This window comes from Stegastes partitus, unplaced genomic scaffold (assembly GCF_000690725.1).
Source record: "Stegastes partitus isolate 25-593 unplaced genomic scaffold, Stegastes_partitus-1.0.2 Scaffold1471, whole genome shotgun sequence".
In the NCBI taxonomy this organism is placed as follows: Eukaryota; Metazoa; Chordata; class Actinopteri; family Pomacentridae; genus Stegastes; species Stegastes partitus.
Window position 1 is genome coordinate 3,810 of NW_007579202.1, and position 14,147 is coordinate 17,956.

The window sequence follows — 14,147 nt, forward strand, 5'->3', positions numbered from 1 at the left end:
GTGCGTACCTCCGCTCCACTGGTGTTGGTGACGTAGACCTTGTAGTGAATGTTGCTGTGCAGCTTCCTGACCAGAGCTCGCGGCGGCTTCACTCGGACCACGACGCCGTGCTCGGTGAAGTTCAGCCTCAGAGCCGGGGGGCTGATCGTGGCTGCAGAGACACACATTTGCAGAAGGATGAAGATGAAGTCACGAGACAGTGATGAAACACAACAACGGTACAGAGAGGAAGCACATTTTGTTGTTTTTAAACTTTAAAAAAAAAAGGGGGAAGTTTTGCTTTGTTTTGTAAGAGAGTAACTCGAGAACCTGGACTTCACCTACTTTTTATGTAGAGTTTTGTTTTGGTGCAGCGCCGTGAAGCCGTGAAGCTGCTTCACACCAGCGCTGTGTATGAAGTGAACTCAGATTCAACAGTGTGTGTTCAAAAAGACACTGATTCATTAAAATGCATCCCACAGTGGAGGAGCAATGAGGACTGGTGTTGTCTCACCAATCCAGACGACACTTCTTTTGATTTTACTTTTATTTTTATATCAATCTATGATTTCAGATCCGTTACTCCACATCGAGAGTGTTGTGAAAATTCTGGAAGAGGTTGATGTAGGATGAGGAGCCAGACACAGAGAGACACACCGGAGACTCAGATGACTTCGGTTGAAATAAGGTTTACTGAATTCAGGAGAAGTGACGCCAACAGAACAGCAGTTCATTAATTCTAAAGCTCCCTCTCACATCTTTAGTCTTATATCCTTCTTCAGTGGGAGTCACATCCAGATTTATGGGAGAAAGGGAAACAGATAAGTCAGCGCCTGGGTGTAATCTGGCCTTGAGAGGTGCAGGGAAAGCATCCTATAATGTGGTTTACATGAGGTCAAGAATCTATAGAAGTTACAGGACGCACATCTGCTACTAGCACTACATTTACCTTCAGAGGCTAATCAGGGTTCAATATCTTCTCTAAAAGATTAACTCCAAACAAGGAAAGTCATTTTTCCTTCACAGAGAGGTTTATTGTTTTTGTGTATTTGCCCATGTGCAGGCTACACCATGTCCTGTATGTGTCTCCTCGGTTCATAGAGACTCTTATGTCAGTTCTGGTGATAGTGAGGTGGAGACGTTTGTGTTTTTATCATTATTTATATGAAACGAGGACTTCCTGCCACAGCTCAGCTCACTCCATGCTGTGTTCTCACCTCAGGAACGTCCCTCCTCTCCTGGTTGCTGTGATTAAACAGCTAGTTTGCTCAGTGTCTGTTTGAAGTTTTGCATGTTTCTGTGTGTTTGTGGATGCACATGATGATGATGATGATGAGGAGGAGGAACAGTTGAAACACTCACTGTCCCAGCGGGGGCTGAACCTGGGGGAGAGGGTCCAGGCCGATCTGCTGCTGGAGGCCGTAGAGGAGGCTCGCACCCGGGCGTAGTACCACTCTCTGGGCTCCGAGGTCACCGCGCTGAGGTCGCAGTGGTGCTTCTGGACGCCCTGACAGCCGTCCACGTCCAGCCAGTCAGCCTCGCCGTAACTGATGAGACACAGAAGACGGGGGTCAGATCAGGAGCTCGGTCCGATCAGTGATGCATGAAGCACTCTGACTCCAGACAAGTAGCAGAACTCAGTTATAAATGACAGCCGAGCATTGAAAACGATTAAAAGTATAAATATTAATATTTACTTTAACTGAGAGAGATCGATGCGTTCATCACTTTAACGCTGCAGCTGATGAATCTGGATGCACATCTTTAAAACTGTTTCTCAACCTGTAATAATGCATCAAGACTCCCTTCATCAGTTACACCTCCACACAGATCTGGAAATTAATATTAATAACAAGGCAGCCGTCTCTTTACGTCAAGACTGGAGGTTGATTTAGGCCACAGGCTTAAAGACAAGCTTAAGAAAGAAGCTTTAGGAATAACTCAGTCCTCTTCCATATGTGCTCACCAAAGTCTCACACAGCTCAAACTTCTACGTCGCATCGACCACAACGCTTCATATATTCTAATACAGCTGCCAGCAATGACGTTGTTGTAATTTATGTGTCACATATGATGTCTCTTATACATATTGTTAAATCAAAAAGTGAAAAATTAAGTAATATGTTCTTTTAAATGTATTTTGTATGATTGAAATGAGTTTGCAAAGTATATGTAGCGGAGTAAATACAGCATGTGTATCATAATATAATAATAATCTTTATTTTAAAGCACCTTTCATGCAGCTTATAGAACTTTGAATTCAGGAAATCCAACGCTTCACATCAATCACTGGAGTTTTTACAGTAATGTCAGTTCACTGGTGAATTTCTTAGAAGAAAACAAGGATCTTAATAATAAACTTAGTGACTGAATAACATGGTGGGAGCAAAGGAACACTTTCCTATTGTCTCTTTTTGGGAGAGAAAATATTAGAAACACGTGAAATATTTAAAGAAAATCACAAGATGACTCATGAAGAACCGAGAAAACACTGGACAGTAACGTGAGCAGCAGGTCCATTGTTGAGCTGCTTAATGTGATAGTTTAAGGTTTAATGCCAGCTACTGTTCAGGTTAAAATCATTCACAGATGAGCTCTGATGGGTTTTAAAATGACAGATAATAAAGTAGTTCCGTAAGACACTTCCTTTGTTGTTGCATCAGTAACGTGCTGCTGTGGTTCTTTAAGCTTATTCTGCAGACAACACTTGTATAATTTTACTAAAGTAAAGTCTGCTTCTGTTAACTTAAAGCAGCCTGACATTGAGCTACTTTACAGCAGATATAAGCTAATTTAATACACTGTCAATTATTTCTTATTGTGTGATTTCCACTGTTTTCACTGCACATTAGTTTTTATATACAAATCTGGTTCAGAACCAAAGATTCAATATGTGCCTTACGCAGATTCTTCTTCTTCTTTTTTATGTTTACTTATATTTTTAGCTTTATTATATGTTCATATTGTATATTGTTAGCTTATTTTATGTTTATAATGTATATTTTAGCTTATTATATATTTAAAATGTATATTTTGTAGCCTATTATATGTTTAGATTGTATATTTTGTAGCTTATAGGTCCAGGCTGTACTTTTTTAGCTTATTTTAGGTTTAGTTTACATATTTTTTAGTATAATTTTCAACTGTGTGTTTCTTTAAATGAGGGTTTGAGGGAAATGCAATTTCAGTTCTCTGTGTGCGTACACGTGTAGCAGAACTGACAGTAAAGTAGCTTTAACTTAAATGTACTGTTCGTGTGTGTTCGTGTGACATCTCACATCTTCCACTGGACGTCGTAGTGCAGCGAGGAGCTGTTGGCGGCTGGAGTCCAGTGCAGGACGTTCCTGTAGTCCGTCGAGTTGAACCTCACCTGGGCAGGCCGAGCGAGCATCACTGCAACACAGGAGAGGATTCACGACGGACCGCCGGGGTTTATGAGGAGATAATGGAAGTTGTTTATCAGGCAGAAGCTGCTTAGTAAAGATGAAGAGGGCAGGAAATGAAAACTAAAGATGGAGCAGAGCAAATGGAAATGTGAAGCAGCTCATGTTCAGTGGGACAGAAGAAGAAGTTTCCTCAAAGACTCTGGAAGGATTTACTAGAAGATAACTCATGAATAAAGACCTTTCTGAATGAATGAACTGCAGCTCGTGCCCTTTAACACACCACAGTTCAATAACTAATCAGATAGAGGAAGAATAAAACCGTTTTCACCACATTATAATTAAACCAGAATTATTTCCCATGAAACAGACTCTGCTTCTGGTGACGTTCTGGACACTAGAACTGATTTTCCTCTACAAGGTATTTAAAGATCGAGTCATCCGAGTGGTCAGAAACAGGACTCAGAGCATGAAACACAATCACGTCTCTCTTCTTGTTTTGCTGGTTATTTACATCACTGACGTGTTCACTGTGTGTCCTAAAGAGAAATTATGTTTCTTGTGAAATGACTGAAACTAAAAATTCAGATTAAAGGTGATTTCATGCTGCTTCTTCTGACAGATTCTCTCCCACGCTGCAGTGTAACACAGAAGGTCCTGTCACTGGTCTGGGCTTTTTCTCAGAAACTCACTTCACAGTTCTGACCTGGTTCTGAGCACACAGACGTCTCTGTTTTAAACTCTGAGAGGAGACAGAACTAAATCAGTGTGACTTTAACAAGAAACAGACAAAACCACTAATCCACACGTCCTACTGTGTAAATGAAGATCTGTGAGGTTACCTTGTGCCATGATGCAGACGCTCAGGTTTCCCAGCAGCACGACTCCGAGCAGCAGACGACTCATGATGCCGATTGTGGACTGACGAGTGGACTGATGCTGCTGGAAACAGCTCTACCTTTAACACAACGACACTTCCCCCTTTTTCAATTCCGTGATGCATGGACCGTTTATGGCCCTCTGACATAACAAGGACACTTCTCGTCCCTTTTTTTTTGTTTGTTTGTTGTTGTTGTTGTTTGGGAACAAAAGTACATTTTGTACAATTTGCACGTCAGGTTTCATTACAGAACAGTGACGGATCACTTTACCGGTGTACGCTGGTAAACCTAAACCCTCAAGTCACAGCTCTTCCTGACAGACCAGTAGCCCCACCTTCATGTGTCCTGGAGCTTTCCCGTCACAAACATGTAAACAAACAAAACAAACGTGGTCAAAATCCCAAAAAACTCACACTACCCGGAACACGACCTGCATTTTTCCTGTCATTTTGTGTTGATGACGCCAATATAGTGAGTAAAATGTTGACCAAACAAATGATAACTTTATTTTTATGGCACCTTTTTAAAGCAAAGTTACAATAAAACAAATGTCATGTAGGAAATAGAATTTAACAAATAAATAAATAAAACATGCACAGAAAACAAGATAAAAAGGCCACGCTGAGATAAGACAAAGTTTTTAGATGCAAAAGACACAAAGCTGTTGCGATGACACTATTATGTATGTATATATTTGTTTTATTTATGTTATTTATCTTAATTTCTTTTCTTTTTGTCCCCACTTAATTTCTTACATCAATGTTGCACTGCCTCCTCTTCGTGCCTTTTTAATTGCCACCTGGGAACAAATAAAGCTTTCTGAATCTTAATCTGACTGTATGAGTATCAGTTGGATGAAGCACCTGCATTCTCCCTGACAGCCAGCAGGAGGCGACTCCACAAAGTCAGATTGAATACAAGTCTATGACAAAAGTGACTCTACTTCTCACTTGATTTACGACATCGGTGAATTTTCGTAATGAGTTTACGGGCTCTAGTTTCACATCCCCTTCCACACAGCATGATGCTAGTTTTATTATTTATGATTCCATTCAGAGTAAAAGGGACGATACAACAGGATGTTTAAGGCGTATAGCTCATCAGAACGGAGGTGTAGCAATGCCTATCCTGGATCTGTGCACTTTTAAAAAGCCCTGAACTTGTTTTTCGGGTGTTGTTTGTGTTTTTCGTCTCAGAACTTTGTTTTTCATTTCTGAATGTTAATTCTAACATTTTGTCTTGTTCAGTGCTCAGTGGTGCTAAAAGATGCAACGTGGAGTCGGCTGTTGCTTTTTTTTTTTTTTTTCTTTCTCCCGGTAAATACATTTAGTTTGATGCTTGTTTTCCATAAATCAAGACCAACATCGCAATTAAATCATAGGAAGCATCTGGAAAAGGTCAATTCAATTAAGGATGATGTGAGTTATGTTTGTTGTGTGCTTCTGGAAAATCTCTTGTGCAGCTTCAACCTCAGGTCGCTTCTGACTGCAAAAAACAAGATAGCTTAAAATGGCAACCTGCAAAACAATGGATGAGGTCACTGGGGTTACATTCACCTTTTATATACAGTGTTTAGGTAAACCTGAAAATAAAAACACTTTAGTAGTACTTGACTTTAGGTGGACATGTTCTCTTAACAAGCATCACTTGTCACGTCCTTTAATTACATTTAACATCTGAATTATGTAAAAGCAGGAATTGATACTTCACATGATTATTCTGGTGGATTAATCGTAGCAGCTGGACTTGCTTGAGTTCGTATCTGAGCATCTGGAACTCCCAACTAGTCAGTCAGAGCTGATGAAGCCTCTTGGATGAAACGTCTTCAAGGAACTCAAGCAAGTCCAGTTGCTACGATGAATCTACCAGATTAACCACGACCTGGATGACTGAGAATCTTCACATGATCGGACAGTTTAACGTAGAAGGAAACGTACAGGTATTGTTAATAATATGAATAGCTCTATGAAAGTGTCCCACAGGGCGTAAAGCAGCTACATTAAATTGTCTATTTAGTCATTTACATTTGTGGTTTTCTGACATCCAAACATGTTTCCAAACCTGCTGTCACCAATGAACACATCCGTCAAACGAAGCTCGTGAAGGACGTGTTAGTCTCAGCAGACTTTTGTTTGTTCCGTTTCGGTTAAACGTCGTAACACACTGCCCTACTTTCGCTTGACACAGCATTAATTTAATAGTTTACTGGAAATCTGTCAGACAGTTAAAAGTTCTTCTCAGTTACAGTCCAATGACGGGACAGGAAGGAAGAGGGGTGTCATTTCATCTACTTCACGTTTTCACTTTGTGTTAATTATCGATTGTATCTTCATCATGGGAATGACTAGTTATGGTTATATTGCAAATTACAGGAAATGAAAACATCTTGTTCTCTCAATGTGTGCTCAAAGATGAGACTTGTCACGAGGGCTTTTCATTTTTATATTCAGAGATTTTTTTGATCCAACATCACACAATCTGAACCGACAGCATGATGATAAATAACAGCTAAGATGTCGAGCTTTTATCTTTCACAGTTCATCCAAACGGCCTCAAATTTCAGTGAGCGAGAAAACAGATTGATGGGCAGCGTTCTAAAAACCTCAGAAAGTACCGAATACATGAAGCTAACGGGTAACAGATACAGTTTTTAATATTCACGAGAAGTTTCAAGCAAATCAGAGATGCTGAGCAAAGGGACCCTGATGATCTGAGAGTGAATGACCCTTACGTTTTTGGGGTTTCTCTCTCAAAAAAAAAAAAAAAATCGAGGGTTTTGACTTTGTTGGTGGTATAAATAAAACAGAATTGAATTGAATAAATTCTGATCAAAGAATATCTCCACAAGTTTGAAGCAGGCGTTAAAGATCAGCGTCACTACCTCCCCTTCTGCTGCAACCATTAATCGATTAACTATGAAATTATTTGGCAACTATTTTGGCAACCGATTCATGGGTTTGAGTAACTTTTTAAGAATTGATTCCAGCTTGTTAAATTAGATTTTCTGTTCTCCTCTACCAAAGTAAACTGATTATCTCTGGGTTATGGACACAACTAGACATTTACGGATGACATCTTGGGGCTTTGGGAATCACTAACAGACCTTGCTCACTATTTCCTGACATTGTATACATCAAACAACTGACCGAAAACTGAGAAAATCAAAAGAACATTGTTGTTAGTTCCTGCCTTATCGTGAACTGAATGGCCGGAAAAGTCGCGGTTAAGTCGACCGCCAAATTCCATTCAGTTCATTCTAAGGGCCAAGTGGATATTTGTGCCAGATGTAATGAAATTCCTCCCACATGTTCCTGATTTATTACAGTCACAGGACGGGACAGACGTTCGCTCACAGTCATCTTGACCTTTGGAACCCAAAAATCTAATTGGATCCAAGGGAATGTTTGAGCCAAATAACTTGAAGATGTTCACTCGAGGCGTTTCCTGGTATGAAACTTAGTTCCTCTGGACAACGCAGGAGGAGGCGGGAGTTGGCTAAAAGAAGTGACCGATAAACAGCTTAAAGTAGAGAACAGACGGTCACAATGTTTAGTTATGAATAAATTGTCACAACAGTAGTGGATTAAGTGCTCATGAACATACAGTTATGCTTAAAGTAGCGAATAAATGGCTGAAAATGTAAAGTAAAAATCCAGAAAAATAGGGGGGAAAAGAGATAAACAGTTAAAATATTTTAGCTAAAAGACATTTTGTGAGTTCAGTTTGTGCTCCAACACTTTTATAAATTTAAAATGACCAATTACAACGAGTTTAAACTCAGGTGGGTTTGAAGGCGTGACCGACCTGTCAGATCAAAGGCAGATTACCAGAAACCCTGACGAGCCACATACCCAGAATAGATACACAGGTTAAAATAAAGTCTGTTATCAGTTACTGGAAACAAAAGAAAAAGCGGCATCCCTGCTCGCCCGCCCAGAAGAAGAGGAAGGAAACACTGGCTGACGGACATAAAAGAGGTCTCCCTCGTCACATTACGGGTGTCAGAAGGAGGAACAGAACGGGTTACTTAAATGTCAGAACATCACGGCATACGAGTTTCTTCCCTTACGTTCCAGCAGACAGCGGCTGATGTAACAATTCAAATATCGCTGCAGCTGCTTCGCTGCACTCAAATGCCAACTTCCCCTTCACCTCCAGTAACTCAGCCACACGCTGAGAGATACGCAGCAGCAGGAATTAGACCAAAATACAAACAGGAAAAGGCAGAAAAGTCACAGAATCGTTTTTATTGTAGGTAGTAATTAAAAATGGACAACACTGTACTGACGGTGGAGGGAATATGATGTGGATTATGTAAAGGTACGGCAGCAGTAGCAACATCAGTGGCAAGAAAATCAAAGAAGAAGAAGTGCTTGGGGATTATTCAGGAGGACACATTTCCAAATCACATATTTAAACCCTCATTACACATTTATATATGTACATAATGTGTCGAGCTATGCAGAAGAATGACAATAAATATGCTCTTCTGTTACTGTGTACTTACACAAGTAGAGGCTTTTATTTTGACACAGATATCACACACGTGAGCGGCGGCCGGAACACATCAGACCACACGTCTCACTCGCGGTGCTATCAACACAACACGTACTAACCCATCTCAACCAGCTGAACCATAAAAGCACAATCAATCAGAAACGCCAACAACATTCAATAAACACACTTGTAACCCCATCACCCCAGACTCCCATGGTGCACTGCAGCACAACTGTTCAGTCTCAGCATATCCGGCTCTGGGATCACTACAGTATAAAACACATCCAAATCGGTAGAACGGGGCGCCGCCACCGTCGCTCACCTGGTTGGGGGCTATAGTCCCCAATGCAGAGGTCATGAGTTTGAATCCCGCTCCTGGTCCTTCTCCCTTCCCCCCATTCTTCTCCCCCACTGTCCTGTCTCTCTCAACTGCACTCTCAGATAAAGGCCAAAAAAATAACTAAAAAAAAAATAAAGAAATTTATAGAAAAAAGGGGAAAAAGCACCACTTTTCTGTAACATAATTGGCATCATTTAAAAAAACAATATCCCTCTTGTTGCTTCAGTCAGCTTGAATTCTCACATTCAGCACTGCAAACGTGGAAATATAAAACATCTGGGATGTTATGGGAGGCATCACAACATGCATCTAACATCAATTACAACAAAACCCTCCAATGAGCACTACCAACGGTGCAGCGACAACAAAGTCCTACACAGTACGAAATAGGGCGTCTTTGAAGGTTTTAGTTTGACTTTCACAGAATAGTTTATTCTTTCCTGTTTGGTTCTTCCTCCAGATCTTGCACCAGGTAAGGAGGGTGAATTCTAATCAAGTTCAAGCAGGAGGACTTGACTGAACTCCTCTGTAACTGTCCACACATCGCATCATTCACTCATACAAAAAAAAAAACACCACATTCCTGAAGCTGAGGATGCTCTGTCGCTGTGACTTTAAGGTGCTGCCGGCCTGATTAGAAACTAAAGCATCTGATTCACACGGAAAAAGATGCGAACATTCAAGACACGCGCTACTTCACAGTGTTACAGTACGACGACTACCCAGAGTAATGCTTGTGTGCATGCAACAGACGCCACATATGTCACCGTGTCACAGAAACCGCATGTAAATGTTGTTATTGTTCAGTAGTTCTACGTACATTACTTAACGGTCTTTGCCGTACATGATATTGAATTTTTATTATATTTGACTCGATGAAGTAAATCAGCAGAACATCACCTCATGCAGAAAGTCATAGTTCAGATTTCTTCATCCCACGGCGTCCGCTTCTGTCTTCTCTGTTGAGGATAATCGAACCGTCTCCTCTGTTACCCGTCTGCTGCTTCCACTGCTAAGGCCTCATCATGACAAGCTGGCTCAAACTGATAGGGACGAGCATTGTCATAAGCGGAGCCAAAGATCGTCTAAGCGTTAAAACTGAGAGCTAAAAGAAAATGGGGCTACTTGGCAATCAGTCAATGTTTCATTTGGACTTTCATCATAATGGCAAATAATGCAAAAGTGCTTAGGAGTCAGGATTACCAACTTAAAAGCTAATTTAGTGCAACACTTTCTGTCTTTCTTCCTCATCCACAAAGAGAAAAACATAAATCCAGATGTAGACTAGTACGCAAATGTTAATGTCCCCACTTGTGCAAAACTAAAGAGAGAAACAAAAGTTGTCTGCATTTCACATCCAGTACAGTTTGCGATGAAGCCGTCACATGATAAACTTGAGGTCAACACAACCAGTGAGGGAGCTGCAGGGGTTCTTTCATGTCTTCTGAGTCGGTTTCAGTCATCAGTTGGACTTAGTTCATCTTACAGCCGTTAGACCACCAAGAAATGTGCAACTTTGTTAGATATAGTTTCACAAAAGCTGATTGCAGTCCTTTGTTAGCATGTTAGCACAACGTAAAATGCAACAAGAGTTGAGCGCGGCACCGATAAGGAAACAACAGCAAGCCAAGTGAATTTTACTCCTCGATAGTTTTGCCTCAGTTGATCCTATCCCACGCTCAGCCTCGGTAGCCCTCGGCCGTTTCGTCTGGCGCCAAGTTAACAAACACTGGACGTTTCTCGTAGCCTGTGTCGGATCCATCTTCCAAGTTGTTGCCCTGCATGTACTCGGATCCTTCGACGTTCGGTTCCCCTGTTTCCCTGTCATCAGGCACACCTTCGTCCAGAGGCGACACGCCGATGGGCAAACGCAAGTCATAGTCACGAGCAGGAGGGAATTCTTTCTCATCCTCCTTCAGGTCGGGCAGCAGAGGTGTGGGTGAGGAAGGCTCACACGGATCCACTTGTTCTTGAACTGGTCCCATGGTCCGGTTTGTCGAGTTTATCATCTTGTCGCCGAACGTCTTTAGGACACAAAGAGGAGTTGTTAGGTAAGTGTCAAAATGTAAAAACCTGGTCCTTTACAGAGGACACTCCATTTAACCCTCAGAACCCCAAAACACAGGTTTAAAAAGGCATGTTATCATAAAAAGAAGAGCAAAAAAAAAAAAAAACTAATCACCACAACTACACCAGTCATCAGAGCCAGAAATGGTCAAACTTTACGACAGTCCTCCGACAGCTCCTCTGTCATGTGACAAATCTAAGCTTCAAATTGGAATATTTCATCAAAACCACTTTATTCTGCATTTCTCGTCTAAAAATTTTCAATTAAATAGGTTTGAACTAAAAAAAATAATGTGAAAAAGAAAAAATATTTCGCACTCTTTGGCGCAACCATGAAGCCATGAGTGACTCAGCTGTGGTCAGCGGTGGCGTCTCAACAAAATCAGAGAGTTTTGAGCCGAACTGCAAGAAGTGTTACAGACGGGGAACAAACACGGAGACAAATGTGTAAATATGTTTGTTTTTGTTGAAACAATTGATGGTATTTGTTTGTTATACTGCACTAAACACATTTCTGGGTTGTCTGTCCTTCTAGTCATGGTTGTGCTGTTTCCTTAGTGGTGCAGCTCTTCATATTGCAGTAAAAATGAGTCCACAGCGAGTTCAAATGTGACAGAAGCAGAAAACATCCAGAGGCTGTCTGGGGTTCAAAGGGTTAAATGAGACCCGTCCGGTAAAATCAGAGCTGGTAGGATGAGCATACATACCATAGCGCTGGGTAAAGACAAAGTTGGTCGGGTCTTCTTGCGGTACACCATGGAGAAAATAGCAGCAAGTGCAATCAAGACCACCACAGCGACTATAATGTAAATGTAATCTAGAGGAAACAGACGTAAAAGGAAATACATTAACAGTGAAATAGCACTTAAAGAAACAAGCAGTAGCTCTGCATCACTGTGGTGTCTTAAAGCTAAAATAAAATGCACAAAACCAACTGATGATGAGGACAAATGCTTGGTTTTTTGGGGGGTTTTGTTATGTGCTGCACTGATAAATTGCCGCAAACTGAGCGTACGATGTCATCTCAAAGCCTTTGTGGCAACAAAATAAACTTTAGCTCCGGTTAGTGTTTGGCCAAAACCTTGATTACAATCATTATGAGTGAGTCACATTAATCTGACCTGTTGAGAACTCATTAATTGAAGTAAAGTTTTACTTTAACTGGGCATCTCAGTTGGAAGGTGAAGTGAGTGAGGACGGTGGGTTGTGATTTTGGCAGCAAACTTTGCACTTTTCAGCACAAATGTTTTTGTGGTTACACACATTCTAAATGAATTTAGAACCTTTTCTACGCACTGATGATAAATGAGGATCTCTCTTTTAGATTCCTTATTTTACACCACCTGTCGACAATCACACCAACACTTCCAGTGACGCCAGCTTTAGAAAACGACACTTCTTCACTGGTGTGTATGTGTGTAAATAAACTAGAAGGTCACTCAACAATGAAAGGGTGTTTCCTCTAATGTTGAGGTGCAGTACTCCTGCTTGGACTTGACGTGCATGCGCTTCAGCTCTCCGTTGATCTTCAGACAGTGAGTCTTCTTTGCAACATGAACGGGCAGCTTACTCTCACACACACTGTCCTTACAGCTGCTGTGATGGGACCACTTCCCCTGCACACACAGACAGGCTTTCTGATTAACCACTAATAACACCACATCAGTAGCAGTATTTCCTGCCTCTGCTAAACAACATTTAAATGTGTGATAATTACATGAGGATAGATTTACAGCATCAATGTCATTAACAAGCAATGCACAGCCTCACCTGGTCCATGAGCATGATTTCATAACTAAAATTAGGCAGTCGTTCGCTGATCTGTGCGTCATGGCTTTTCCTGTTCCTGCGTTTTGGCTTGTAGAACAGCCAGGGATGCTCGAAGCTGACGTGGACCTGGTCGTGTGGCTGAATGGTGACGTTCACTGGTGGGAGGTCCAAGTAACCTGGAAACAGACATAAACACGGCTTGACGGTTAGTCAGTTTCACGTTGGAGACGGAGGCACACAGAGAATAAAACCCAGCTAACCTCCACTTGGACATTTTGTAGTTTGAGTGACTTGGAACAGAACCATAAATTTAAATAAACATTACATGCGAGCGACATTACAAAATGATGCTCAAGGTGACTATTTCTCGGTGGCATGAACACTGAGTGCATTTCCTCTTCATAAGAACTTTATGAACATTGTTAAGTTTAGTCTGCATTTTTCTTCTTCTCCTGCATTTTTCAGTGCCGCTGCTGTTTTCTTGGCATGTTATTATTTGCCTTTTGTGAATAAATAAAACCAGGAAACACGTCTGAAAATATTGTTCCACAGCTCTTCTCATGCTTAACTTCCACAGAATATGTTTACATTTATAAACATTTATGACATAATCTGTGTACAAAATGTAGGAGGAAAAAAAATGGTGGCGAGACTCTTTAAGTATTTTTATATATTACTCTAAATTGCAATAAGGGACAGCACCCAGCTATCTCATGGTGACAAAGCCATCACTATGGTGCAGCTGAAGTCACCACAAATACTGGATGGATTGCTATGTTTTGAACGTTCGACGATATTTATGATGCCCAGAGGATTATTCCTCGTGACTCTGCAGATTCCTTTTGCTATCTCCTGTGTTTCAAATAAACTGTTCTTGTGGTAAACACAGTAAACACTGACACCACTACTTACAATCATGTTGCACGAGAGACACTGTGGAGTAGGTGAGAACGATTCCATCCTCGGGGGATGGAGAAGACCTGTTCTCACCCATTACGGCGCTTACAGTAAGGAAAAACTCGGCAGTTTCACTTGGGAGAAATGATAGATCAGCTTGTAGATCTGGTGGCTCCACCCAAAGTTCTTGAGCATCCCTGGAAAAGCAAACAAGACCAAAGGAAGTTTTTTAAAGCTCTGGTAAGAGACAAAAACGAGCAATCAACCCCAATATTTGATCATAGCCTGGACCTGAACACTGCAAACTTGTAAAAGAAACCCTCAGTTTCAAAC

The 14,147-nt window shown here is 41.1% G+C and overlaps 2 protein-coding genes across 3 annotated transcripts in view; both read right to left on the reverse strand.

Moving 5' to 3' along the window:
- LOC103370704 (interleukin-22 receptor subunit alpha-2-like) overlaps positions 1–4,268 on the reverse strand; it is a 6,380-nt gene extending 2,112 nt beyond the window's left edge. The window contains exons 1-4 of the mRNA XM_008299832.1: positions 4,205–4,268; positions 3,258–3,372; positions 1,342–1,526; positions 9–151 (exon numbers count right to left, since the gene is read on the reverse strand). Of these exons, the coding sequence (XP_008298054.1) occupies positions 9–151; positions 1,342–1,526; positions 3,258–3,372; positions 4,205–4,268 (507 nt within the window). The remainder of the gene's footprint in view (positions 1–8; positions 152–1,341; positions 1,527–3,257; positions 3,373–4,204) is intronic.
- A 4,193-nt stretch (positions 4,269–8,461) lies between these two features.
- Positions 8,462–14,147, reverse strand: part of ifngr1l (interferon gamma receptor 1-like) — a 23,653-nt gene continuing 17,967 nt past the window's right edge. Inside the window, exons 3-7 of one of the 2 annotated variants that reach the window (NM_001360835.1) lie at positions 13,830–14,011; positions 12,918–13,093; positions 12,592–12,763; positions 11,855–11,964; positions 8,462–11,104 (exon numbers count right to left, since the gene is read on the reverse strand). In NM_001360835.1, the coding sequence (NP_001347764.1) occupies positions 10,760–11,104; positions 11,855–11,964; positions 12,592–12,763; positions 12,918–13,093; positions 13,830–14,011 (985 nt within the window). In that variant the 3' untranslated portion in view covers positions 8,462–10,759. The remainder of the gene's footprint in view (positions 11,105–11,854; positions 11,965–12,591; positions 12,764–12,917; positions 13,094–13,829; positions 14,012–14,147) is intronic. The other variant, XM_008299836.1, reaches the window with a different exon arrangement.